This window comes from Pseudonaja textilis, chromosome 1 (assembly GCF_049901715.1).
Source record: "Pseudonaja textilis isolate UNSWEBS1 chromosome 1, rPseTex1.2, whole genome shotgun sequence".
Classification (NCBI taxonomy): Eukaryota; Metazoa; Chordata; class Lepidosauria; order Squamata; family Elapidae; genus Pseudonaja; species Pseudonaja textilis.
This window is the reverse complement of record NC_141990.1, coordinates 19,070,588-19,096,863: the sequence shown is the minus strand read 5'-3', so window position 1 is coordinate 19,096,863 and position 26,276 is coordinate 19,070,588. Positions and strand designations below refer to the sequence as shown.

The following is a 26,276-nucleotide window of genomic DNA, read 5'->3' as shown; positions in this document are numbered from 1 at the left end:
TCCAGAACAAACAAGTTCTGAGTGCCAGAGCAGCTTGTCCAGGCATTACAAAAGACAGTTTGCATGCCACTGATGTCACCAAAGCTTGGAAACGGAATAGTCTCAATCACCATTTCTGGGAACATAAGGGGATTACACATTCTGCCTATTGGCTTCAGTGTGGGAAATCAAATGCTAATCATGATGAATCTCATATCTGTTGAATCAGAATGTCTCTTTATATGTTCTTGGGAACAATGATGAAAGAATATTCCAAATCTCTAAATAGAGACATCTATTAAAAATAGACCATCTTTCAATATACCAGTTTGAGAAAAGTTATCTCAGAACTGCATGTTTATTGAAAACTGTAGAAGTTTAGGGAGAGTCTGGGGACAGAATCAAGAGAGGACCCAGCCTAGTATCATTATGTGTCCACAAACACTCCAAATACAGCTCCTCTTGAATTCCCTTAAATCTTATCTACAATAGCACCAATTTAGTATTGACCATTAATTGACTAGATTCTTGTGTATAGGCTTGAACTTTGAACTGAGACTTATATGTGATCCTGATTTTTCATGCCTGAAAGAAATAATATCAATATGTTAAAAGATCCAGGATATATGAGATAAGGATGGTGTCAGAGGTGATATTCAGCGGGTTCCGACCAGTTTTGGAGAACTGATAGTGGAAATGTTGAGTAGTTTGGAGAACTGGTAGTGGAAATTCTGAGTAGTTCAAAATACCACCTCTGACTGGCCCCGCCCCATCTATTGTCTCTGAGTCCCAGCTGATTGGCTGGGTCTTCTTTTGTTGCCCTGCACAGGAGAACTGGAAAGCAGGTTAGTTGTGTGGGGAGAAAATGGGGATTTTACAGTATCCTTCCCTTGCTACACCCACCCAGTCATGCCCACCAAGCCACACCCACAGAACCGGTAGTAAAAATTTTTGAATCCCACCACATTAGAGTCCTTTCCGAGTGTACCATTGTCCCATATTTTTCCTTTATACAATTGTTGCAATGAAACTATATATATGGAAAAAGAATAAAGGATTGCTATAATATAACATCATAATCCTACAAAATGGCTGCCTGTGTAAGAAAGAAACTAAAAGCACCATACATAAATTACAATACAGTATCTAACAGGAAGGAGAGGTAGTAACACCCTTAGCTCCATACGTCTATGGAGATTCTCAGTCATCCAGGTCATGGTTGTCCCAAAGATGCTTTTCAAGAGGCAACTGGACTTTCTGGTTTTTCTTTGAAGACGTTTCATTTCTCATCCAAGAAGCTTCTTCAGCTCTGGCTGGATGGTGGGGAAAGCTCCATACTGAAGAAGTATCAAATGGAACAAAATCCATAGGCAGATGGTACATGATTAGGCACCAGTATTTGAGGCTCAGTTGTAGAGGAAAATTTATTGCTGAAAAGACCTTCTGGTTTTGCATTCTCCATGGCAGTCACTTCTGGATGATAAAGATCGAAAATATTACAGAAGACCCCCAGTTAAGTTGATAGCTGTAAGAAGAAGACCCGTTTCTATATGAAGGTGCAACCAATTGCCAGTGGAGAGTAAATCTTATCTTCTGTCTTCCTTCCTTCTGACTGACTAGAAGCACAAGATCAATCTAGTGTCTTATGATCACTCCAAATCAAGAAGCGCTTTGTCTCACCCATGTCATAATAAAATTAACACTCAACGTTGATGGTGCAAATCTTGACTGATGGTTCCTCACATCAAACTTTTGTTTCTGGAGGGTTCATACTTTTCTTCCAGAAAATACAATTTTGGCTCAGGCCTTGTGTATTGCTTTTGGTTTTTTCTGTAATCTCTTTGGGACCAGATTAAACACAAACTTGGAATGCTGCTGAACAGAGTAAATGGTTTATGAAAGTTCTAGCCTTCTGGAGGTTTTACTAGAAAAATGTGTGACAAATCCAGAGATAAACAGAAATATCAGGTCCCAGCTTGATTTAGACTGACATCCTGACAACCTAGCCACCTCAGCCGAGCAGCCCATTTTCCAGTTTCTACCACTTCTAGCTTCTCTGGATTGAATTTCCAGAATTGGTCATTTCGGAAGAAGTAGACAAAGCCATCCTGATGTGTGACAGCACCATTTGCTAGAGCTGGAACCCCTCCCCAGTCTTTCAAGCTTCGAGGATAATAAGGTTCCACTTGGAGGGTCTCCTCATTGACTACATAATACTTAGGTCCTTTGAAAAGCACCAACTGATGGAGTGGCTGGAAGAACAGGGCAGTGTCAGGGTGGCGTGGGAGATCACTAGTAAGGCTGCACTTTTGGGGAAAACCAACTTCCAGAGAAGATCCTTTGTAACGCCAGCATCGGCCCCCTGTAGACAACAACAGAGGAAAGAATGTTGTAAAGAAACAAAGCCTGTCAATCATTAAATAGCAATAAAATATACTTATATACTGCTCCATAGTGTTTTATAGCACTCTCTGAGCGATTTACAATGTCATCATATTGCCCCCAATAATCTGTGTCCTCATTTTACCAACCCTGGAAGGATGAAAAGCTGAGTCAACCTTAAGACAGTTAGAATCAAACTCCTGGCAGTGGGCAGAGGTACAATGCAATTACAATACTGCATTGAAACTGCTGTGCCACAAGGGCTTCTAAATCATAAAACCTTACCTGCAGTTGAAGACCAGTTACTTACGTTAAGAAAACACACATTCATACTTGTGTCATTGTGCGGGATGGGCAATGCGCCAGATGCCTTCTCTAAAATAATGTCATCCTTTAGAACTCACAAGACATTATTTCCTTGTCACAGGACTGGACTTTGGAACAGCCTCAAGATCCAGATGGCCCTGATTCTATTTGTTTTTCAGAAGTCCACAAATACCTGGATTTTTCCTCAGCATTGGTGGAGCTCAATATGCCTATTGGTAGGTGAGTTATAGTATGATGAATATTCTTAATTGTATTCTGTTTTACAGAATATTAATATCACACACACACACACATCCTGTTATGCTTAGCATATTATGTGAATGAAGCCATTTGGTCTGTAACTAACCAGTTAGAATGTTATATAAATATAGCTTTCCTTCCTTCCTTCCTTCCTTCCTTCCTTCCTTCCTTCCTTCCTTCCTTCCTTCCTTCCTTCCTCTTTCCTTTTCTCTCTCTCAATTCCACAAAGAGACTGCTGAGTCACAAAAAGATTCAAGAGCAAATACAAACCCTAAAGCCGGGGTCTCCAACCTTGGCAACTTTAAGACTTGTGGACTTCAACTCCCAGAATTCCAGCAAAGCTGCCAAGGTTGGAGACCCCTGCCCTAAAGGACATAGCACATTAAAGAGACTTTATACAGCATGCCTTGGTATACAACCTGCTTGGGATGTTAGATTTGTTGTGGGGTATATGTCAGGAGAATAAAGCCAGAGCAGCGGCTGCAAAGTATGCAGATAGACCCCCCCACCCCAATTCCTTTGGTGTTTCCACAGAGATGCTCAGAATATCCAGAACTGCAAAACAGGATTCATGATTTCAGGAACAAGTGCTTTTTTTTTTACAGTGGCCGGTCCGTGCCTGGATGTCCCTCTCTCAATCTCAAGGCCTAAGCTGGGGGAGAGCCAAGCCCAAGCAAAACCTTCTGCCATCTAAACCCTGCTGCTGGAACAAAGCTCTCCCGCTGGCACTTTGCTTTCTCCTTCTCCGAAGAGCTAATCATTGAGCGGCATTCTATAGCTACTGTTTTTGCTAGTCCACAGCCCAGCTCCCAAACTCCTAAATCAGCTCCATCCCTCTGGCATCTGCAATTATAGCAAGCAAGGCTGGCCCACTTTCATTCACTGTGCAATAAGGGCTAGTACGTTGTTTACAGACTGAGATTCCTAAATATTTTATTATATAATTTGATTTTCATTATTGCTTGCATTAAATTGCAAGGAGTCTAGATGGCGCAGTGGTGTCAGGGTTCCAGTTAATACACCCAACAGAATCAAAACTCCAAGGCTGAAACCATTTTCAGGGCTGCCGAGTGGTTACAATGCAGTGTTGCAAGCCAACTCGGCCCACAGCCTGTAGTTCGATCCTGCTGACTGCCAAAGGCCAGCATTTCGGCAGTTCGAGTCTCACCAGCTCAAGGTTGACTCAGCTTTCCATCCTTCCAAGCTCAGTAAAAGGAGGACTCAGATTGTTGGAGACAATAGGCTGATATTGTAAACTGCCCATTGTAAAAAGCATTATGGGGCAGTATATAAGTCTAAATGCTACTGCTGTGGCTATAATTGTTGCAAGTCATAAAGCAATGACTTGCACTAATGGATGTACACTGACATGTGAGCCAGAGATTGCTTAAACCAGTAAAGAGAGTCCCCGGCTTATATCTATAACTGAGCCTGGAATTATGATCATAATTCCATAAATTGTGGCAGTCATTAAGGAGGTTGCCATGTGACTGCGCCCAACTTTCTTGCCTTTCTTGCAGCAGTCATTTAAGCAAATGCCACGATCATTAAACAAACCTGTTTTAGCCAATGGGCTTTTTTTTTTTTGCAGGAAACCAGAAGTAAAAGTTGGTTTTTGGCAAAAAAAAAATGCTTCAAATCACAATCACATGAAAATGGGTCATTGCAAACAGCTGAAAACGTGGGCCAGTTGCCAAGCACCCAAAATGTGATTAAGTGACCATGAGGGGAGGCTGTATCAGAACTTTGAAACTGGGTCATAAATAGCTCTGGGGAGGTCCATCACAACTTTGAACTGTCACTAAGCGACAGCTCATAAGCAGGCGTGGGATCCTATTGGTTCGGTCCAGTTCTATAGAACCGGTAGCTCTGAAGAGCAGCTGACACCAAACCGGTTCGCTAGGATGTGGTTTTGGTTTGCTGTTTGGCGCTCCTGCCCACCCAGGCTCTAGGCCTGTGATGGCACAGGTGGCACACAGAGCCATTTGTGCTGGCACGCGAGCTGCAAGCAAACTTACCTCACTGAGCATGCGCACACCTCACAGCTGATTTTACGCACGCATGCATAGGGGGCTGGGGTGGTGCGCATTGCCTTCTGGGTGCTGGCACACGAATGTGAGTGTGCAAGCGCGCACACAATTTTTGGCACAGGAGCCCAAAAAGGTTAGCCACACTGCTCTAGGCTGTCTTTTAGTGACTGCGTTTTCCTCCTCAGCTGCTTTGCGCAGCACAGCTGAGTGCTGCTCATCAGCTGGAGAAGGTAAATGCTTGCCGGAGCCGGTAGCGTGCATGCACATGCAGCATGCGTTTGACACGCATGCGTGCACTCCCCGAACCGGTTGTTATGCCGGCCAGATCCCACCTGTGCTCATAAATTGAGAACTACCTGTAACATGAGCGTTCTCACCTTCCTGAATGTACCTGGCTAGCCAAGAGATTACACAGAAAGCTGGATTGAGTGAGAGAGGCCAGGCTGGACTCTTTGTGGGTTCATAATATCTCTTCCAACTTTTTTAAGTGCAAGAGAATTGTTACCTTTATTGAAATGGGCTGCCAGGGTGTTATTCACTATTGAATGATGGCTGTGGCAAGGCCCATATTCTACATGTGGGGAAATCTTGATATTAATACAGCAATTTTCTCTGTATGGAACAATGGAATACCGTTCAAGCAATATAATTATTCCTGGCAGCATTTCAACCCTGAAAAATGGGTCATCACAGCTAAGCTGAGAACTAATTTAAATCGGAGACAGAATTAAAGTAGAATAAATAGGCAAGGGTGTTTTTCCACAGAGAACCAGCAGATGGCACCAATGCTTTCTTGGTTTATTTTTTTTCTAACTGGAGAATGAAAGCAGGTGATAGTGAGAAAGATCTATAAATTATTGTTTAAATTATAAATTATCATTATTATCATTATTATTTTGTTGTTGCATTTTTTAAATTTGGTTATAATATAAAATACAAAAAAATATAAAAACAAATAGGAAAAATAGGGGAGGGAAAGGAGAAGGGAAGAGTACAGAAAAGAAGAGAAAAAGAAAGAAAAGGCATTGACTTCTAACTCCCTTTGGTGCAGTATAATAAGACAGTAACATCCAACCTCAACTTTTACATAATACAGTAGTATAAACTAGCCATTTTTATATCAACAAATCTATCTAACTTTCAGTTTTTCTATCTCAAGAACAAAGTCCAGAAGTGGTTTCCAAGTAGAAACAAGAGTACTTATGGTGGGTTTTTTTTGTCAAAGCAGTCAATTTAGCCATCAACTTTTGCAGACAGTTCCTGCCTGCGCAACAACTAAATACAGGTAAATCAGTTCAAGGCAGATAGCAAACCAACATGTAGTTTTGTATGTTAAGAAGACTGAGACAGCAAGTCTCTTTGAGCCAAAATTAGATGGCTTTCGGGAAACCTTTCCAATAAGATGGGGTGTAGGCTTTCTTGGCCAGTACACTGGTACCTCAATACTCATCGTTAATTGGTACCAGGAGGCATGATGAGTACCAAATAATGCAAATAAATTTAATGCTTTCCCAAACAAAAAGACAAAGCCCATTTTCAAGGCAATAAGTACAAAGATAGGGTTGTATATCATTACTTTATATGAGAAATAAACCTAAAAATAATAAATACATAGATTAAATAAAATAAAACCTCACTTTATCTGTACTGATGAAGAAAAAAAGCACAGATATACACAAAATGACCACAGAAAAACTAAGGCTGCAAGGGGATGTGCACAAGGCAAGAGCTACCACATGACTAATGCATCACCCTTTGTTTCAGCTGGAAAGAGTAACTAGTCATGATACAAGCGACACTGACAAGTTCTGGCTTGTGTGTTGAGTAGCAAATGACAAGTGGCAGGGCAATATTTTCTCGTCAAAATGCATTGAGTGCCAAATAGGCTCTGTTGGGCTCCTACTTAAGCAGAGTAAATCACTTTGGCTCTGAAAATGCCAGGCATGGTTGCCAGTGAGAATATGGCCCTATTCACTAGATCTAGCCAATATGGACAAGGGTGAGAAATTTTCCTCACGAAGCTAGAGTTCCTCCTCCTCCTCCTCCTCCTCCTCCTCCTCCTCCTTCTTCTTCTTCTTCTTCTTTTCCTTCTCCTTCTTCTTCTGCCATATCCATCATCAGATGTTCGCGATCATATTGGAGATCCTATTTTTATCAACAGCCACATGAAAAAGTGCTGCTGAGTTTTGTCCAAAGCAGTCCCTTATATTTTGAAACCATGATGTTCTTCTTCTGCCTGGACCTCATTTGCCTTCAATCTTTCCCTAGAAGTGAAGTATGGCATATTTTTCCAAGTGTCACATCACATGTCCGAAATATTATAACTTCCATTTTTTAATGGTTTTGATGATTCCCCTTTGCTTTCCCAGGCAGCTTATCAATTCCTCATTTCTGATTTGTCAACCCAGCTCATAAGTAACAGCCATCTGTAAATCCACATTTCTAATGCTTCTAGTCTCTTCGAGTGGCTTTCTGTCAGGGACCAATTTGGGTCAAAATGCACAGGGTTTGCAATCCCACATCGCTCATCCAGTCTGTCCTTTGGAATTCTCCAATATTGTTAAAAAATCAACACCATCTTCCACTGATAAAGAATGGCTTTTGAAATATTGCAAGCACTGTATTTCAGCAATTCTGAGAACAATTTGAAAAGGCATGCTGTAATTTTTACAGCCAAATTGTAAATAGAAAGGTGGAGGATGAAAGATTATATTTTATTTATAGCCTCTGGGCAATGATGCAGCTGAAATAACATCTGATTTGATATCCCCAATAAATGAAACTACCTTTAAAAAAGTAGAACTTCCTGTCTTTCTCAGAGAAGGCTGTAGCATCAATGGCAGAAGGAAGACCTGGCCATTTGGCTTGGAGAAGGTATGGACCAGCAGCAGACTCTCCTTTGGATACAATCCAATAATACTTTCCTTTAAAGATGTACAGATTATCTTCCATATCTATATAAAATAAAATGTAAAGGCATTGAATATTTCAATCAAAGACATAATAATTACTGATGTGCTTAATGTGCATTGATTGGAATTCTGGTATATTTTATTTACTATTTTTTATTTAAATGTACAACTTGCCACACCTCCTCACAATAGCATTCAAGGTAAGTAACAATAATATTATAATAATGACACAACAAAATTATAATGAAATCAAGATTATAGCAAAACTTAATCAACACTGAACCATAACTGAAGAAATTCAGGTTTACATTTCCCCACTCCCCAGCTGACTAGATAATAGGAAGTTTTCAATTTAATCTCCTCTACCCCACCCAGTGTTGTGAAGATTAAAAAAAATGAAAGGTAAGGACAACTGTGAGTTTCTGAGAGAGAAAAGATTAAAAACAAATGTTTGAATAAATAAAATTCATTAAAACTTCATTAAACAGCCATTGTTCTATAACAGGGGTCTCCAACCTTGGCAACTTTTAAGATTTGCGGAGTTCAATTCCCAGAATTCTTCAGCCAGCTTTATTTTGCTGGCTGAGGAATTTTAGGAGTTGAAGTCCACACCACAAGTCTTAAAGTTGCCAAGGTTGGAGACCCTTGTTCTATAATAACCACGTTAGTATTCAATAGCATTGAGGGTATTATAGCCTTTTCACCTGGAAAAACTATAAAACAGCTCAGGAGAAGTGTAAAAATCACTTTTTAAAAAAACTGTGCTTCTATGTTACTCGATTCCTGTGGATTCTGAGAGGCTTATAACCAAAATGCTAACTGCATCTAATCATGTAAAATGCTTCTAGCAATTCGCTGTGAAGAATCGCTCACAGGGGCTGGCTAAGCCTCCACATCTCCAAATTTTTCCTAAGGGCTCAAATCTTGACAAAGTCCTTTAGAAAACCAGAAAGCTGGAAGAGGTGGTCAGATAACTAGGGCTAAGCAGTCACATACCCAGGGGATTATCACTGAAAAGTCCCTACCTCTCAGATTCCCTATAAGTGGCTCGAAGAAGGAAGCTTTTGTAAGCTTTCTGTCTGGATCTCATTATCAGATTCAGTCTGGAAAAGGCAAGAGCCATAAGTCCCAGACTCTGGCTTTAGATAACTTACAACTTGAATTGCACCTGGAAGCTGACTGGTAACTAACACAGTGAAGATACATGGACAAATTTTGACATCCTCATACTTGGGCAACTGCATTCTGTACCGGTTAAAACATCAACATAGCCTTCAAGGACAGGCCTTTCTAGAGCTAATTACAGTAGTCCAGCTGCAAGATGAGTAGAGCATATGTGACTGTGCACAAGTAGCCTTTGACTTATGACTGGTCACTTAGTGATTAATTGATGTTATAACACCCCCCAAAAAGATATTTGCAAGCAGGTTCCAAAGTTCCAACTGCTGAGTCTCCCCTAGTGGTTCACATGACTGTATTTTGGGCACTTGGCATCCAACCTGCATTTATAGCCATGTGCAGTGTCCCATAGTCATATAATTGCAATTGATGGAGTTTTAGCCAAAAACTGGTCTGCTTTCTGCAAAAACTTCCCATAGCAAACAATGACTGACATTTGCTATATATTTTTTTCTTTTAATGTAATGACCCTATAATCCTTTGCATCAGGGTGGAGTCAGGGTGACTGAATGTAACTGAGCGTTTACTGGCCGGATGCCCTTCCTGACGCCTATGCAGAGTTTGCAGCAGATCTCTCTAGAGAAAGTGTGCTACAATACCCAAGTCCCTTCATTCTTACCTACAGTTAAGGCATCAAAAAATGACATGCAGTAATGGAACCTGAAATTTGTCTCTTGAGTCTGCTCCCTGTTTTCAAGGTACTGCTTCCCATCCTGGAAACGAGCAAATGATTTTCCTGGAAGCTGGACTATTGGTCCTCGGGACGGTTTTCCTGTTCAAAAGAAAAGGCAACATTCAGAAGCAAACTACGATCTGTTTGTATTGTTGGTGTTAATTGAGCAGGAGAGTTCAATCGGTATCTTTATATAGTTACACAGGCTATATATACTGAAGAATTAGCTATTTGTGTCACCCCGAAAATAAGACCAGGTCCAAAAGATGCATTATTTAGGGGAAAATATGGTACTAAATGTGTCTGGTTGACAATCTTAACTGGGGCTTATTTTGGAGGTAGTGCTTAAATTACAAGCATCCTGAAAAATCATGCTAGGGCTTATTTTCTGGTTGGATCTTATTTTTGGGGAAACGGGATATGTGTTTGAAATCTTGTCTCTCATAAAAAGCAATACCTAATTCAGCAGTTTAGCAATAGCAGTAACGCTTAGACTTATATACTTCTTCATACTGCTTTACAGATCTTTCTAAGTGGTTTACAGAGTCAGCATATTGCCACCAACAATCTGAGTCCACATTTTACTGACCTCAGAAGGATGGAAGGCTGCGTCAACCTTGAGCCGGTCCGAATCGAATTCCTAGCAGTGAGCAGTGAGTTAGGCTGCAATACTGCATTATAACCACAGTGCCACCACAGCTCTTTGAACACATTGTGAACATATTGAACATATTATGGAAACAGGCTTATTTGAATGCCTTAAATAAAATATATTGACATGCATTTTCTTTTTCTGATTTAGGTTTGTTCTCTAGCTTAAAGGTAAACGCTGCAAAATAAATTTAAACTTTGAAAAAATCCCTAGTAGCAGTTTTTCCATCCAAGCAGCTCTTGTCATTACTATTCCACTTGGTGGGATAAACAACCAGATCTTTCAATGTGGAACTCCCAAACTGGGAAGTAAGAGAAAGGCTCTCTTTTTGCTGCCATTTGGTGGTTATTAGAATTTTTTCAAGACAAAAGTTCTACTGTAAGGTCAGTCAATGGCTGTAATTTGGTAGCGTGTGAGAATAATCTAGGAAGAATAAGCAAGAGCTGCAGACAGAGTAATAGTGTAATTTTGGGGCAGTCATCTTCTCACTGCATAAATAAAAGGAGGCACAGGTGAAAAAGGAAAAATCACAAGCCCTTTGTGGTTCTCTGAAGAATGGCATTTGTGCAATTAAAAAAGTTGATTCCTAAAACTTCCTAATTTCCTAGTGTCATAAACATAGTGACCCAGGTAGCACAGCCTTATATAAGAGTCACACGTCTCTGAATATTGGGTAGTTGGATGCAAAGAACATTTGTAAAGGAGAAAGCGAAGTTGCAACAGCTATTTCAACTGGAACAGCAGCTATTCTGAAAGAGCTAAGCAATTGCTCTACTCCAAATTTAGAGAATAACAGAGTTAGAAGGGACCTTGTGGGTCCTCTTGTCCAACCCCCTGTTTGAGCAGAAGACCCTGTGTCATTCTAGACAAAGGGCTGTCCACTCTCTTCTTAAAAATCTCCAGGGATGGAGCATCCACATCTTCTGCAGGCTAACCATTCCACCGATTAATTGTTTCACTGCAAGGAAATTTCTCCTTAATTTTAGGTTGGATCTGCCTTTGATAAACTTCCATCTGTAACTTCTAGTCCTGCCCACAGGTTCTTTGCAGAATAGGTTGACCCCCATCTTCACTATGGCAGCCCCTCAAATACAGGAAATGTCCTATCGTTTCACCCCCTAGTCCTTCTCTTCGTTTACATACCCAATTCCTGCAACCATTCAATCATTGTTTTAGCTTCCACTCCCTTCATTAACTTTGCTGCTCTTCTTTGCACTCTTCCTAGAGTCTCATTCACTCCAACTGGTTCCAAGGCTGTAGTCTATATTTGAAGATGTGCTCATGCAGTCTTTACCTTGAAAAAGTTTTACTCTTGAGAAAATAAATTCTATTTACCGTATAAATTCTGAATGGCAAGAACATCATCCCAGCTCAAGACAAAACCCTTGCCCAGCTTCTTGTAGTAGGGGGACATAAGAGCATTGGACACAGGGGAGTGTTCCAGGCCCAGTGTATGACCAATTTCATGTGCCATCACCACAAAGAGGTTACGGCCTTTCCCACTGTCCAGGGACCATCTCTCGTCATTGTCAAAATGGGCCTCACCACGGCGTGGGAAGAAGGCGTGTGCCAAAGCACCCCCTAAGAAAAAAGAAAGAGAAATCAGATCGCAGATCAACTTGAACACTATTTATATTTAGCGATGAAAGTCAATCAACTCCCTCCATCAGAGAATTACATACTGCTGATGCTTCTTCTATGATCGTCTTTATTGCTGCCAACTTCCCAATCCTAGCAGCAGAAGAATAAATGCCTGGCTCTAAGTTGCTGCAGTGGAGAAACGAAAAACCTCATCCTCATTCCAGGCCAAAGAGTCATCAAATAAATTGCTTTCACCCCTGCTGTCGTATTTTTACTTAATCCAGTGTGCTTTTTTTGAATTGCATGAGGGAAAATCTAAGTGATTCCTATGGGGAGGAAAGTGAAAAGCCACCAAGTCACCTTTCCCCTTAAAAGACCTACTGAGATGATTGAAGACCCAGAAGAAAGAGAGGTCCTTAAAAAATGTTGTTCAGGGGAAATACCTGCTGCAAGACTTCAGCACTAAAAAGTTTTTTTTTTAAATTAAGATAATTTCTGAGAAATAAATTGCTTAGTTGCCAAAGGTGAGGAGGAATTCTGCATACAGGTGCAAAACTCATTTTGAAGTTTGCATAGGTCCCATGTGGAAGAATCTCATAAGCCATGAGGCTCCTCAAACTTAGGATCAGAATCTCAAGTCTTCAGCCAGGTTGATTACCAATATTCATTTTATTTACAAGTCTTGATAGTGTAGAGCAAAACCAGATTACAGTATCAAGGAAATGGTGTTTTCTACACATTTGAAAAACACCAGGAATGGGTAAATCTAATTTCTGTCCTACCAGCTTGCTCTCTGCCCCTCTCTAAGCCCAGGGCTCTTGGTCACCTGTTTCTTTTGAAGTCCTGACAGTAGGAACCCCATGACAGAAGATGCATGAACTCAGAACTCTGGACCAATATGGTCTTATAACCAAAGGATGTTTAAGAGGTAAGACATAACAAATCAGCACCTGGACCATCAAAGGCATTCTCAACTCCATCATTGTGATCCCCAAAGAAGAACGTCAGGCGAATATCTGCAGGCTCATCTGCTACTTCCCAAAACACCAAGGAAGAGACATTGCTCCATAGCTCAAAAGCTGTTTTCACTGCCAGACGGACCTGCTGCTCTGGCAGATACCAAGGCCAGTTGATTAGCCGGTAAGTCAAGTGCCGTTTATACCACTTGCCACCTACAAGGTTGAGATGGGAGGGGGAGAGAAATTAGTGGAGAGAAGATCAGAAAAAATGAATCAGACATAAGGTGATTAATTCCAGCACCCCTGTTAAAGGCACATCAACAATGACAATAACACTTTCTCAGCATCTTCAAAGTGGATCTCAAAGGTGCTTTTTCAAGAGGCAACTGGACTTTCTGGTTTTTCTTTGAAGATGTTTCGCTTCTCATCCAAGAAACTTCTTCAGCTCTGACTGGATGGTCCTTCCATTCCCCACCATCCAATCAGAGCTGAAGACGCTTCTTGGATGAGAAGCTAAATGTTTTCAAAGAAAAACCAGAAAGTCCACTTGCCTCTTGAAAAGGGACCTTTGGGACAACTATGACCTGGATGACTGGAAATCTCCAGAGATCTTCAAAGTGAATGTTTTAAAGAAATGTGCAAACAGTACCAGAGATAGAGGAGAACAGAAATTTAAGAAATACAACTAAAATTCATTCTCCCACAACAGTATCTGCATGTATCGATTCTGAAATCTTATCATTTTCTGCAGGAAACCACTAAATGAAATTCAAGTGAAAAATGAAAGCGTTATTAACTACAGCCCACATTCATTTACAAAGAAGATGGAGTCACAAGGGATTAAGGGCATAAACTATGCTTAGGGTCTTATTCAAACTAAATGGGATGTTCATGGGTGCCATTTGAAAGTCATGGACACCAACATCCAAATTGTGCCTCTCCAATTGTAATTTCCTCATAAAATTCCGACCACCCCAATTCCCTATGCTGAAGAAATTTATTCTCTAACATCAATAAGAAAATTTATTCTCTAAACATCACCTTCCTTCTCTTTCGCAGGACACTCATCATCGTTTTCACCACATGTGACACAATCCTGCACCTCTGTATGGTTTGCCAATTGCATGGTGGCAGATAGGAAAGCACTCCAGAGGGTTAATGTCATTGTCCAGAAGATCATTGGTTGCCCTCTCCCCTCTTTGGAAGAGCTTTATAGCTCCCACTGCCTTAAGAAAGTTCAAAACATTCTCAAAGATCCATCTCATCCTGGGACCCTTTTTTTGAACTATTACCATCTGGCAGATGGTACAGAATAATAAAAACAAGGACAAATAGGCTGAAAAACAGCTTCTATCCCAGGGCAGTAGCTCTTTTGAATTCTGCTGTATAGTGCAATGTTGGTGTGGTGTCGGAGGTTTCAATTCAATGTATGGAGGGTGAAGGATGTGTATTTGTTTATTTTCATGGTCATGGTCATGATGTGCACTGAAGATGGTGTTTGATTTCGTTGTACAAGGTGCAATGACAATAAACTAAACTAAACTAAACTAAATCCAAATGTCAGGCTAAGATGGGCTTGTAATTTCCTCCTCTGATCTTGAGTCATGCTAATATAATAGAACAACAGAGTTGGGAGAGACCTTGGAGCTCTTCTAGTCTGACTCCCTGCTGAAGCTGGAGGCCCTATACCATTCTAGACTGATGATTATCCAACCTCTTCTCTAAAGCCTCCAGTGTTGGAGATCCCACAACTTCTAGAGGCAAGACGTTCCATTGATTAATTGTTCTTACATTGAGAAATATTTTAAAAGAAATGATAGAATATCAGAGTTGGAAGGGACCTTGGAGGTCATCTAATCCAACCCCCTACTTGAGTAGGAGAGCCCATATCATTTCAGACAAATGGCTGCCCAGTCTCTTCTTGAAAGCCTTCAGTGATGGGGCACTCACAGCATCTGAAGGCAAGCCGTTCCACTGGTCGATTGTTCTCACCATTAGGAAATGTCTCCTTAGTTCTAGGTTGCTTCTCTCCTTGATTAGCTTCCATCCATTGTTTTGTTGTCTTGCCTTCAGGTGCTTTATGGCCAGAGGGCCATAAAGGGTCTATTCTTTCTTTTCTATAACTGTGGGATTTTTTCTTTGTCCTGTATATGGTGTCTAGTTATCCCTTTTTGTGGATGAAGGGAAATACGGGCACGGCGTTTCTGTCTTAATTTTCTTCGCCAGTTTCACTTCTTTCGTTTTGGATGAGTGCACTTTTAGCAATCTTTAGCTACTCTTGTTCCTTGCCCTTTTGGCTATTGGGTGGCTTTGGGGTAGTGGAAATAAGTTTTATTCTCTTACAAAATAAGGTGTGGTTATTCCCACAATGGGCTGCACAGGAATGTGGGCATACCTCCCATCGTGAAGCGCCAGTGTATCTAGCCCTTTAAAAAAAAACACCAATTCTTCAGTTTAGAGCACGTAAGAATATAGAAATAGCTTGCTTATTCACTAGGAATTTGGATCTAGTGGTATTCTAGAGCTGTGAGAGAGTGAGTCGACATCAGACTGACAGTCTGTATCGGTGAGAAAGGGCTCCACATTCGGCAGCCTGCTGTGATTCTCACGGTAAACGAAGGACACAGACTGTTTCCTTCAACCACTGGATTCTTGAAAGCATTTCCTTTCTAAGAGAAAAAAACAGCTCTATTCGCCCAAAGAGCTGCTTCCTGCTTTGGGCACAGGAAAAAGAGTGAGCTCATCCTAGGGATCAAGGGAGCCTCACAGACCATCATTTAGAGGCCAAGTTGTCAATCTTCCTCCCTCCAATTAATCTAATAGACCATCCAGCCCTGTATCTGCAAAACACAACAAGCCCCGAGAGAAGATTAAAGACTTTATGAACTGCAAAATGGCTTAGAGCATAAATTTTGATTGGGGTTAAAAAAAAAAAAACACACACAGCTTGGTTGTAAGAAATCGTTAACTATGTACTATGTTTTAGAGTCTGCCTGTAGGCCTATTAAAACACCCTTCCAAAATTTCACACTGATTAAAGGTTTGGGTCTACAACCCCGATTATCCCTTGTTATCCCTTATTCAGGTAACGGGGGCTTATAGACCAAGCTTCAACCATTCTTGCTCAACTAACCATATGCTCCCACCCAATTAAATTGAGAATGGCAGACCTCTTGTGGGTGCCCTCTCTTGATGAATGTCATTTACGGGGCTCTCAGAGGTGGCTTTTTATCCATTGTGTACACACACATCAGAATGGCATCCCTCCCCTGAGAGATTCCTTTTGACCCAACTAGTTGAGGAAAGCAATTAAACCTGGTTATTTCAACTTTTGAGGGGGGGGGGGGTGATTTGAGAGAGATTTCTCCTGTGTTTGTATGCTTACCATAGATCAAGAATGGGGAACTATGGCCCTTTCCAAGGCACCTGAAGGCCAGACAAGGAATAATGGATGGAAACTGATCAAAGAGAGGGTTCAACCTGGAAATGAGAAATTTTCTGACAGTGAGAGCAATTAACCAATGGAACAGCTTGCCTTCAGAAGTTGTGGGAGCTTCATCACTGGAGGCTTTCAAGAAGAGACTGGGCTGCCATTTGTCAGAAATGGTGTATGGTCTCCTGCTTGGGCAAGGGGGTGGACTAGATGACTTACAAGGTCCCATCCAACTCTGTTAATCTGTTAAGAATCTGCTTTATGGCTTGTGAACTTTGACTTCCAGAATTCCTGAGCCAGCAAGTCATAAAAGGACCATAGTTCCCCACTTCTGCCATAGATGGACAACTTCAAAGCTCCTACTCTCCTTCCTTATAATTAATTTTAAGAACTTGATTTGCTCCATTGAGACTTCCCTTAAAGGATACCCTCAGTCAAAGGACTACTTTGACAAGCTTTCAAACAGAGGATCATCACAGAGAAAGACTGACCCTCAGACAAATCAGCCATCAACAGGCACATAGAGGTAAACAACATCTACAGGTGAAACTCGAAAAATTAGAATATCGTGCAAAAGTTCATTTATTTCAGTAATGCAACTTAAAAGGTGAAACTAATATATGAGATAGACTTATTACATGCAAAGCAAGATAGTTCAAGCTTGATTTGTCATAATTGAGAAAATTATGGCTTACAGCTCATGAAAACCCCAAATCCACAATCTCAGAATATTTAAATATTACATGCAATCAATAAAACAAGGATTGTACATAGAACAATATCGGACCTCTGAAAAGTATAAGCATGCATATGCACTCAGCATTTGGTTTGGGCCCCTTTTGCAGCAATTACTGCCTCAATGCGGTGTGGCATGGAAGCTATCAGCCTGTGGCACTGCTAAAGTATTATGGAAGACCAGGATACTTCAATAGTGGCCTTCAGCTCTTCTGCATTGTTTGGTCTCACGTCTCATTCTCTAGGCAATGCCCTATAGATTCTCCATGGGGTTCAAGTCAGGTGAGTTTGCTGGCCAATCAAGCACAGTAATCCCACAGTCATTGAACCAGGTTTTGGTGCTTTTGGCAGTATGGGCAGTGTGGGCAGATGCCAAGTCCAGCTGGAAAATGAAGTCAGCATCCCCATAAAGCTCATCTGCGGAAGGAAGCATGAAGTGCTCCAAAATCTCCTGATAGATGGCTGTGTTGAATGATATGAATAAAAAGGAACATTAGGACAGGGATGGTAGGCACATTGTTGCACTTATGCACGCCCCCTACAGACCTCTTAGGAAAGGGGTGAGTTCAACAGTAGGCAGTCTAAAGTTAAAGTTCTTGGGGTTTGAGGAAGAAACCAAAGAGTCAGGTACTGTATTCCAGGCATTGACCCCTCTGTTGCTGAAGTCGTATTTCCTGCAATCAAGTTTGGTGCAGTTTACCTTGACTTTGTATCTATTGTGTGCTCTTTTTATTGTTGTGGTTGAAGCTGAAGTAGTCATTGACGAGTAGGACATTGCAATAGAAAATTGTATGTACTATGCTTAGGTCGGTGATGAAATGTCTGCTAGAAAACAACCAAGCTCAGAGAGTACCAAGGATACCATAGTTCAATCTTGAGCTACAATTATTCTCTTCTATCAGATGATCACCCTCTGTAAATTGGGATACACACTGCAGTGGTAGGATTCAATTTTTTTTTACTACTGGTTCTGTGGGCATGGCTTGGTGGGCATGGCAGGGTAAGGATACTGTAAAATCTCCATTCCCACCCCACCCCACTAACCTGCTTTCCAGCTCTGTTCTCCTGTGCAGGGGAACCAAAGAAGACCCAGCTGATCAGCTGGGACTCAGAAGGCAGAGAATAGATGGGGCGGGGCCAGTCAGAAGTGGTATTCCAAACTACTCAAAATTTCCGCTACCGATTCTCCAGAACTGGTCTGAACCTGCTGAATACCACCTCTGATACACAGCTGCCCCACATTCATTGCTGTTTAATTCTGGACCTGCCAAAGCTGGACATTGTCCAAGATCTGACAGCCGGATTTGCTCTGAGGCACCTACCAATTGTGTTTTCCATGGCACTTTTAGGCTGTGTTCACATGAAACCTTTTGAACCTGGCTTGGAAGAAAATACGTATTCAAGAGTAGGCTAAATGAGATTAAGGCTAAGCATGATAGCTTATTTGTGGCTTAGTGTGTTTTGAAACCAAGCTTCAATTGTGCAAATGCAGGAAATGGATTATTTTGGCCATCGGGTTGAGTGGGAATTCAGGCTTGGTTGATTTAAATCCGATTTACCTTATTCCAGTTTTCTAGGCCTACAGAATTCATTGAAGCACAAATGAATCTTACCGACTGTTTCTAGGCAAAATGTTAGGCTAAAATAAGACTGACAAATTTATAACTTGTGAATAGAGCTACTCTTTCTATCTTCAGAGGCTCAAGTGCAAAAAAATTTAAAAACCATAACAAAAGTCTGGCCCAACAGGCATCAACTAATAACAGGATCAAATATTTTATAAGAGCCTAACTTCCGATGCTCATCTTCTAGGAGTGAAACACACGGCCCAGTTTCAACAGGCCTGAAGAAGCACACCTGCATTTGAGATGGGTGCAAACTGTTTATTTCCCCACAAAGTGATGGCTACAAATGACAGCTGCAATTAAGAATTTTTAAGGTGGGGGGAAAACCATGACTCAAATCTTGTAAAATGAGCCGCAGGGTTCTCAGACTCAAATTATAGGTGTGTTCCTTGAAGGAAGGCAAAAATCATTTACGGAGGGACAAAGTTTTCTTGCAGTGTTGGTTTTCATGGCAAAAAGCAGCTATTGTGGGGGGTTTTCCCCCCACTTGCTTAGAGCAAGGCCCAATTCCAACTGCAAACATTTGTTTGTAAAACCTTTCTAAAGCTTCATACATCATTTTTAAAATGGATTATTCAGTAGTTTGCTATCAAACCTGGTTCTTCTTCGCCCTACTGCTCTGTCTTCTGTCATACTGAAGGGAGCTTACAGGTAATCCTTGAGTTACGATCATAATGGTTGTTAAGTCACAACACTCATATGGGACACGTATGTGGCTGACCCAATTTGATGTCTTTTATTGCAGTGGTCATTAAGCAAATGCCCCGGTTGTTAAGTGAACCAATGGTTTTCTATGGGCCAGTTTTGCTGAAAACCTGTAATAAATGCCAGTTTTCAACAAAACCATGCAGTCAAATGCAGTGATGTGATTGCATGCAAGATCACTGCAATGAGTCGTAAATGCGAGCCAACTGCCAAACACCCAAACTGCAATCACGTCACTAAGGGGATAGTGCAACTGTAGTAAATGCAAGCACCGGTCAGAAGTGTGAGGACTGGATTTTCCCTCACACACCACTGTAACTTTGAAAGGTTGCTAAATGAATGATCCCAAGTCCGGGGCTACCTTTCATCCCCTTCTGTTCTGCATTGGTTTGACCCCAGAATAAGTACAGGGTCTGGTTTGTGTTACCACACTTTACGAAAGTTTCGCTTTCTCACACATTCGAGCAAAAGCAAGAGAAGGCAATGAGGATGATGGAAGGACTGAAAGCTAAATCCTGTGAAGAGAGATTGAGGGAGATGCGTATATTTCACTTGAGACAAGACTGATGCAGTAGAAATAGGACAGACTTACCCCAAAGATCCCAGGCGTGGTCACAGATGGGGGGGGGGGGAAACACCATAGTTTCTTCTTTTAGCTTAGCTTAGAATGTGTTCTAATAATCTTTATTATTTTTATAAATAACTCAAGGCAGTAAACATACCTAATGTTCTTTCCTCCTCCTATTTTCCCCATAACAACGGCCTTATCCTCCTCGGGCACAAATGCAGGAGGGGAAGAAAGCCAGGCAATTGTGACAAAGAACAGGCCTCCTTCATGCTAAGAGAAGACAACCACGAAAACTGAAAACCGTGGAGGTTCGGCAACCCGGTATTTCTGGCCTCCTACCCAGGTGCAGCCTTGTCAGGCCCAATTTGAAGTCTGCACAGGCAGACTTCCACTAATCCTTCCACTCTAATCTTTCCTTTGGGGTTGTCTTCAAAACAGCTGCTCTCTCAGCTTCTCTGACTTCTGCTGTCTAGAAAAGCTATTAAGCCAATGAAGCTGGTAAAGAAGCAAAGAGCTTGAAATTCCCAATGTGAATAAGTGGTTCAAGGGCTTATTTAGTCAGCACTTACTTTCTTTTTTTATATATATATTTTTTATATATATTTTTTATAATTTTCTGGAATGAGTCCAGCAAGGACACATTCGTTGCTGGTTAAATCTCTTGTGTGTGTTTTTTTTTTAATATAAATGTGTTTGACGTGTTTATTGTTTTTATACTTTTTTTTGGCTATATGCCACCCAGAGTCACTTGTTGCGAGATGGGCGGTTATGTATTTTTTTGTAAGTAAATAAATGAACAAATAAAAAGGAAAAAGAAACTGAAAGTTGTCCTAACTATCCCTCCTAATGGTCTTTTCTCCAAGTGACTGTGCTTTGGAAGACTAAGTGACCAGGTCTTTTGCCGATGCCTTTCCTGAATTACGGTGGTGCCTGGGAAACTGGCCTCCATACTTTTCTAAGTGCAGATAAAGAACATCAATTGTATTTTCCTCTAATCATTTTTATGCAGACTGATGAAAGAACTTTTCTTCATAAAGAAAAGAATTTCTAGTGCGTGGCACACTTAATTAGGATGCAGCCAAGAACTCTTTTATTTATGAAGGTATGCACACGCATATGACCGTCTCTCATTCTACATCGATGTAGTGCAGTGATTAAAGTATAGTATTGCAGGCAAACTCTGCTCACAGCCTGGAGTTTGACCCTAGCTCAAGGTTAATTCGGTCCTCCATCTTTTTGAGGTCGACAAAATGAGGACCCAGATTGTTAAGGGCAATGTGAAAATGTTTCTACATTGTAGACTGCCCACAGAATGCTTTTAAAGCACATCGGGGCGATATATAAATCTAAGTGCTATTGTTATTGCTATTGCTGCACTCAATTCTTCTTTGGTCTGCAACTCTCCCAGGCATCCGACATTTCCACTCACCATCAAGAGAAGATTTCAGGAAGGAACTCTTTCCACTGGACTTCTTCGGGAGTTCAAGAAGACCCATCAGAGAAAGTCACCTTCACTTGGAGAAATTACCCATCCAATTATTCTTCCCAGAAATTGAGTGAAGAATTTCCAAAGGTCTCTTGTGCCCAAATCTGTACTAGCCATAGAGTAGATGCTCAGAGACTCCACAGGGCTGCTGGATATCTCCTTGGAGTCTTTGAGTCCCCACTTTAAAATGATGGTTGGAAATTACAACCTGGTCCAGAAGAAGGACACATATTTCCAAGCTCAAGCAGACTTACTCTGATGCAAGTATCGTTTCCTGCGACTCTTCCGGGCTTTCCCCCGTGAGAACAGGGCATCCATGCGCTTCTTCCATGCCGTGTGGCTCTCTGCATCATTGACACCACAGCGAGGGAGACTCATGTGATGGAGAGTGATGGCATCCAGGTTGCCACTGAGGGGCAGGTGAGAAATCCATTGAAATTCCCTGTAAGAGCACAGGAAGTGGGATGGAAGTTGCATGATGCTCCTTCGTTTAAGCCAGTATTTCTCAACCTCAGCTTGAAGATGTGCAGACTTCATGGCTGGCTGAGGAATTCTGGGAATTGAAGTCTACGCATCTTAAAGTTGACAGCATTGATTTGGAGACATCCAGAGTTGGTTGAAAGATAGGTGGCTATGTAAATGTTTTAAATAAATACATTGGGAAACACTGATTTAGCCCTTGGTTTTTAAACACGCGAATTCCCCTTTTTATAGGGGAATTCCCCTGTAGTCCCTGTTTGGATAGAGTCACGACTGGACATTTGCTGGCCAGATACCCTTCCTGACACCTATGCAGAGTTCACAATAGATACTTTTTTCTTTGCGTCCTAGGAGAGAAACATCTGTTGCTACCTAGAATTGAACTCTCAACCACCCAAATGGGAGGCAAGCATCTTTACCACTAGGCCATTACACCATTTTTAAGCATTTGCCACTATTACCCTTCATACAAAATTTGAAGCTAGTAGCAGGGAAAGAAAATAAAAAATTTAAGAAAGAAAGCAACCCAGAGAGAATAGTGGAAGATGGATTGAATCCAGAAGGCAGCATTGGCATTTGAGGAATCTACCAGCTGGGTCAAAACTGCTGCATTGGTCATACTACAGAAGAAACTAAGCCCATACAAGGGAAACCACTGAGCAGAACCCGTCGTCAATGAAAGCTGGCCAGCTGCATGGTCTAAGCTAGCAACAGACTGCATAGGAAGGCATGGGATTTAGGGATTAGATAGATATTAAACGGAGATGGAAGTCATCAACTAAAAGCAGTAAGAGAAGAATGGGAATCACAGGCTTACTTTATGGCATCTGGGAATCCTGCTAAGTCCGGTACTTGGTGCACAGACTCAAAATAGCCATATTTCTCCAGAAACCTCTAAAATCAAATCAAAATAAATAATAATAGATAAGACACTAGGCTTTATATGAAAAACAAACAAACCAGCCCCTGGCATTCTTTCATTATTTCCTTGTAACAAAACCCACAGCCTTTTTTACGTCAAGGTTGTGAAATATATGCAAAGTCTTTACATACTTCGGATTCTGAATATTCTTGGTCAGTTTTAGAAAGTATAGTTAGCTCCCTCTTTTAAATACTGGGCCCGACTCAAAGAATATCCATTTGTAGCTGCATGCCTTCCCACTTCAAACACTGTTTATGCCTGCGGAGAAGCCAGTTTCAATTCTGAGTTGCAAGATTTGTCTTGCAGTTATTGTATCTGCCAGAGAAACTCCTTCATTCTAAATTCTTTGTCCCTATCACCTCTGTTTTTCCCAGCACTCCCTTCCTTTCCTTATCAGCTTTGGATTCCTAAAACAAATTCACTCCAGGGTGAGCAGAGCAAAAAGGAGAGAACTTCCTTTTCCAGCCCTATTATTTCTCCAAAGACCAAATAATCAACAGACACCTCCACAACAGAAGACCTGTTAATGCAATATCCGTAATATGTACTGTGACTATATTTTTCTTGGAAAAAATAAAGGATAAGCCTGAAAAAGGAGGATATCTGAAAGAGATTAATAAAGAGGGGCGGGGGGAGGAACACTTAATTGTTTATGTTTATGCTTTAGCGTGGCAGAAAGTGCCAAATTACAGGTGATTTCCCCATATGCACTTTCTTTTCATTCTCTTGTGTGGAAATAAGGTGATTTTTTACTGTTGCAAAAATGGAAAGTTTGGGAAGGGAGTGAACATTTGTTCCATATTTTTTCAGAGAATTTTTTTTTTTTTAGAAACACAATGAAAACTATAAAAACCACCATTGAATACTTCTGAAAGATCTGGAAACAATAACAAAATGCAAGGGCCCGAAAAATACTGTATGGGCGGAGCTGGGGAAAGCCATTTTCATCAATCCTGAAATGGGAAGAGGAATGAGTGTTTATTCCTATCAGTTTTAAAATAAAATTGGCAAGGCTTTTTACCACATTGTCAATATCCCTGGGCAATGGGAGGAGACCAGAGGCAAATAACGCACACAATTATGTTTCCATTCCACTTTTTGTTTTCCTTCCTGGCATGTTACAAGAGACAAAATGGATGGCTTACTGGTGGGTGGGTGGATGGATGGATGAACGGACGGGACAAATAGATCATACAAGGCCAGACAATTGCTATGCTCATATAGTTTGTCAAAAGATATGTTTGTGTATGGAGGTGTGGCTCGATGGGTATGTGTGTCTTTAAGTTAATGTTAACCCTGGTGATCACCCAGACTGTTGTGCAACAACAAATGTATAAACTAGAGGATTTCCTTAACCTTTACCATGTGAAAACAACTAATGAGACTACCTTCTGCCAGGGAAACTAGTTATACCTATTCATCAGCATTTCAGGAAATTGCTGTGACAAGATCACCATGGATACAATTGTAATGATGTTGAGAAATGCCCTTATAACAATGGGTGACCACTAGCAGATTTGTATCATTATGGGAAACTATAAACAGTGCAAGGAAGCCATTTTCCTGACCGGTAATTAGCAGACTTCCATAGCTTCAGTTGTAATGGGGAGGAAAAGATCCTTGTAGAAAACCAAAGTGGGTTTTTTTGGAATTGTGCACACCATTTGCAAGAGACAACGTAATGTAATAGTTAAAAGTATTGCTGAGCCTGACAGGGAGACTCAAATTCTAATCCTCCTTTAGACACAGAAGCTGACTAGGTGACTTTGGACCTTGTATTGAAAAGTCAAAAAAGATCTATTATGCCAACTGCATTGGACTAGCTTAGTAAGATCTTTCCATAAAAAAATCCTCATCCTGCAATGGATTTGGCTGATTACTTTTATATATTTGTGCATGGGAAAGCAAAGGGAAATCACTAAAACCATTAAAAAGCAAAAGTTAGAATATTTCAAACATGTGATGTGACACCCAGAAAAATACGGCATACTTCACTTAATCCTCCAGGGAAAGATTGAAGGCAAATGAGGTCCAGACAGAAGAAGAACATCATGGCTTCAAAATCTAAGGGACCGGCTTGGTCAAAGCAGCACTTTTTTGTGCTACTGTTGATAAAAATAGGATCGCCAACATGATCGCCAACGTCCAATGACAGATATGGCACAAGAACAATATTTGTGCATGTGTGTGGATAATACAAAATTTCTGTTGTTGTAATATTTTGCAACGTGTCTTGGAAGCAGAGGTGAAAGGCTATATATGCATCTTGACAGAAATACAAATTTAAAAATTGCATTATGTGGCCGCAGTAGCAAGTTTAATCAGGGGCAGGAGGAAAGTCAGCTATGTAGACCGTGATTGCACAACAGAAAACAGCAAAGTCACAGTAAAAGGAATGTGGTGTTATTCCTCTTCAGATAACCTATGAGGAATCATATTTAACGGAAGTCAGCAGAAGATTTCAAAGCAATCATGAAAGGAATTTAAAGGTGTGATATTTAGCCTGTACAGTCAACATTTCAAGGAGTCAAATTGATCCAATTTTAATTGGGGAGAATGTCCAATTTGGTAAGTTTTTGTAAGGCTGAGAAAGAGATAAAATGTGTTTATAAAAAGTAAACCTTGAGTTGCACATCAGTTCCAAATTAGAACGTTCATGACACTTGGCAGAGAAAACATAATGTTATAAACTGGCCAGATAATATCAGATTTAAAAGCTGCTTCGTGAGTCCAAATCAGGGCTCTCAAGTCTCCTTCAAAACAGCTTTTTAACAGCTTTAGTCTTGACCCTAGAGCCATAAGTAACTCTGGGTCTCTTCCTCCCACCCTAATTTCCCCAAGGAGGAAATTCCATTTTCTATAGAATATTTTGAAGCAGCAGGAAATAAAGACGTAAGCATCATGGGGAAACACACTGCAAAATGTGCCCTGACTGAGGAGATACCCCCCTCATTTGTTCTGTGCAATGGGGAGGGGAAAAAAGGAAAGACGCACAGATGCAGACAACCCACTCGCCTCATTAATTTCTCTCCGGGCTTAAGACCAGAGGCTGCCCCCAGAAACCATAAATCAAGGCCTGTCAAGACTGACTGCTGCTTGGATGACAAGTAGCCCCACAAGGACCAGAATTTTAGAGAGGGCGGGAGAGAAGTTCTTTGTTCCTCCAAGACAGCAGAGAAGCAAGACTTAAACTATATGTTCTTGTTAGGACATGAAGTAGTAATGCCAAAGAAACGGGCTGGGAAATGCATTCTAAGCAGATGCTTTCTGCAAATTAGGAGGGTTGCTCTAGAGATTGGGGCCAGAGGCTTAAAGAGTGGGAAAAGGGGTCAAGGGTTTGACAAAGGACAAAGCTAACATTGCACCGTTATGATACAAGGTCCAGTCCTTTTTCACCTGTGTGATAAT

The 26,276-nt window shown here is 41.0% G+C and overlaps 1 protein-coding gene across 1 annotated transcript in view; it reads right to left on the bottom strand.

Moving 5' to 3' along the window:
- Positions 1–972: 972 nt before the first annotated feature.
- The window catches only part of MMP28 (matrix metallopeptidase 28), a 28,562-nt gene continuing 3,258 nt past the window's right edge, over positions 973–26,276 (bottom strand). Inside the window, exons 2-8 of the mRNA XM_026708662.2 lie at positions 22,764–22,840; positions 21,721–21,908; positions 12,906–13,127; positions 11,710–11,955; positions 9,669–9,821; positions 7,745–7,912; positions 973–2,341 (exon numbers count right to left, since the gene is read on the bottom strand). Of these exons, the coding sequence (XP_026564447.1) occupies positions 1,944–2,341; positions 7,745–7,912; positions 9,669–9,821; positions 11,710–11,955; positions 12,906–13,127; positions 21,721–21,908; positions 22,764–22,840 (1,452 nt within the window). The 3' untranslated portion in view covers positions 973–1,943. The remainder of the gene's footprint in view (positions 2,342–7,744; positions 7,913–9,668; positions 9,822–11,709; positions 11,956–12,905; positions 13,128–21,720; positions 21,909–22,763; positions 22,841–26,276) is intronic.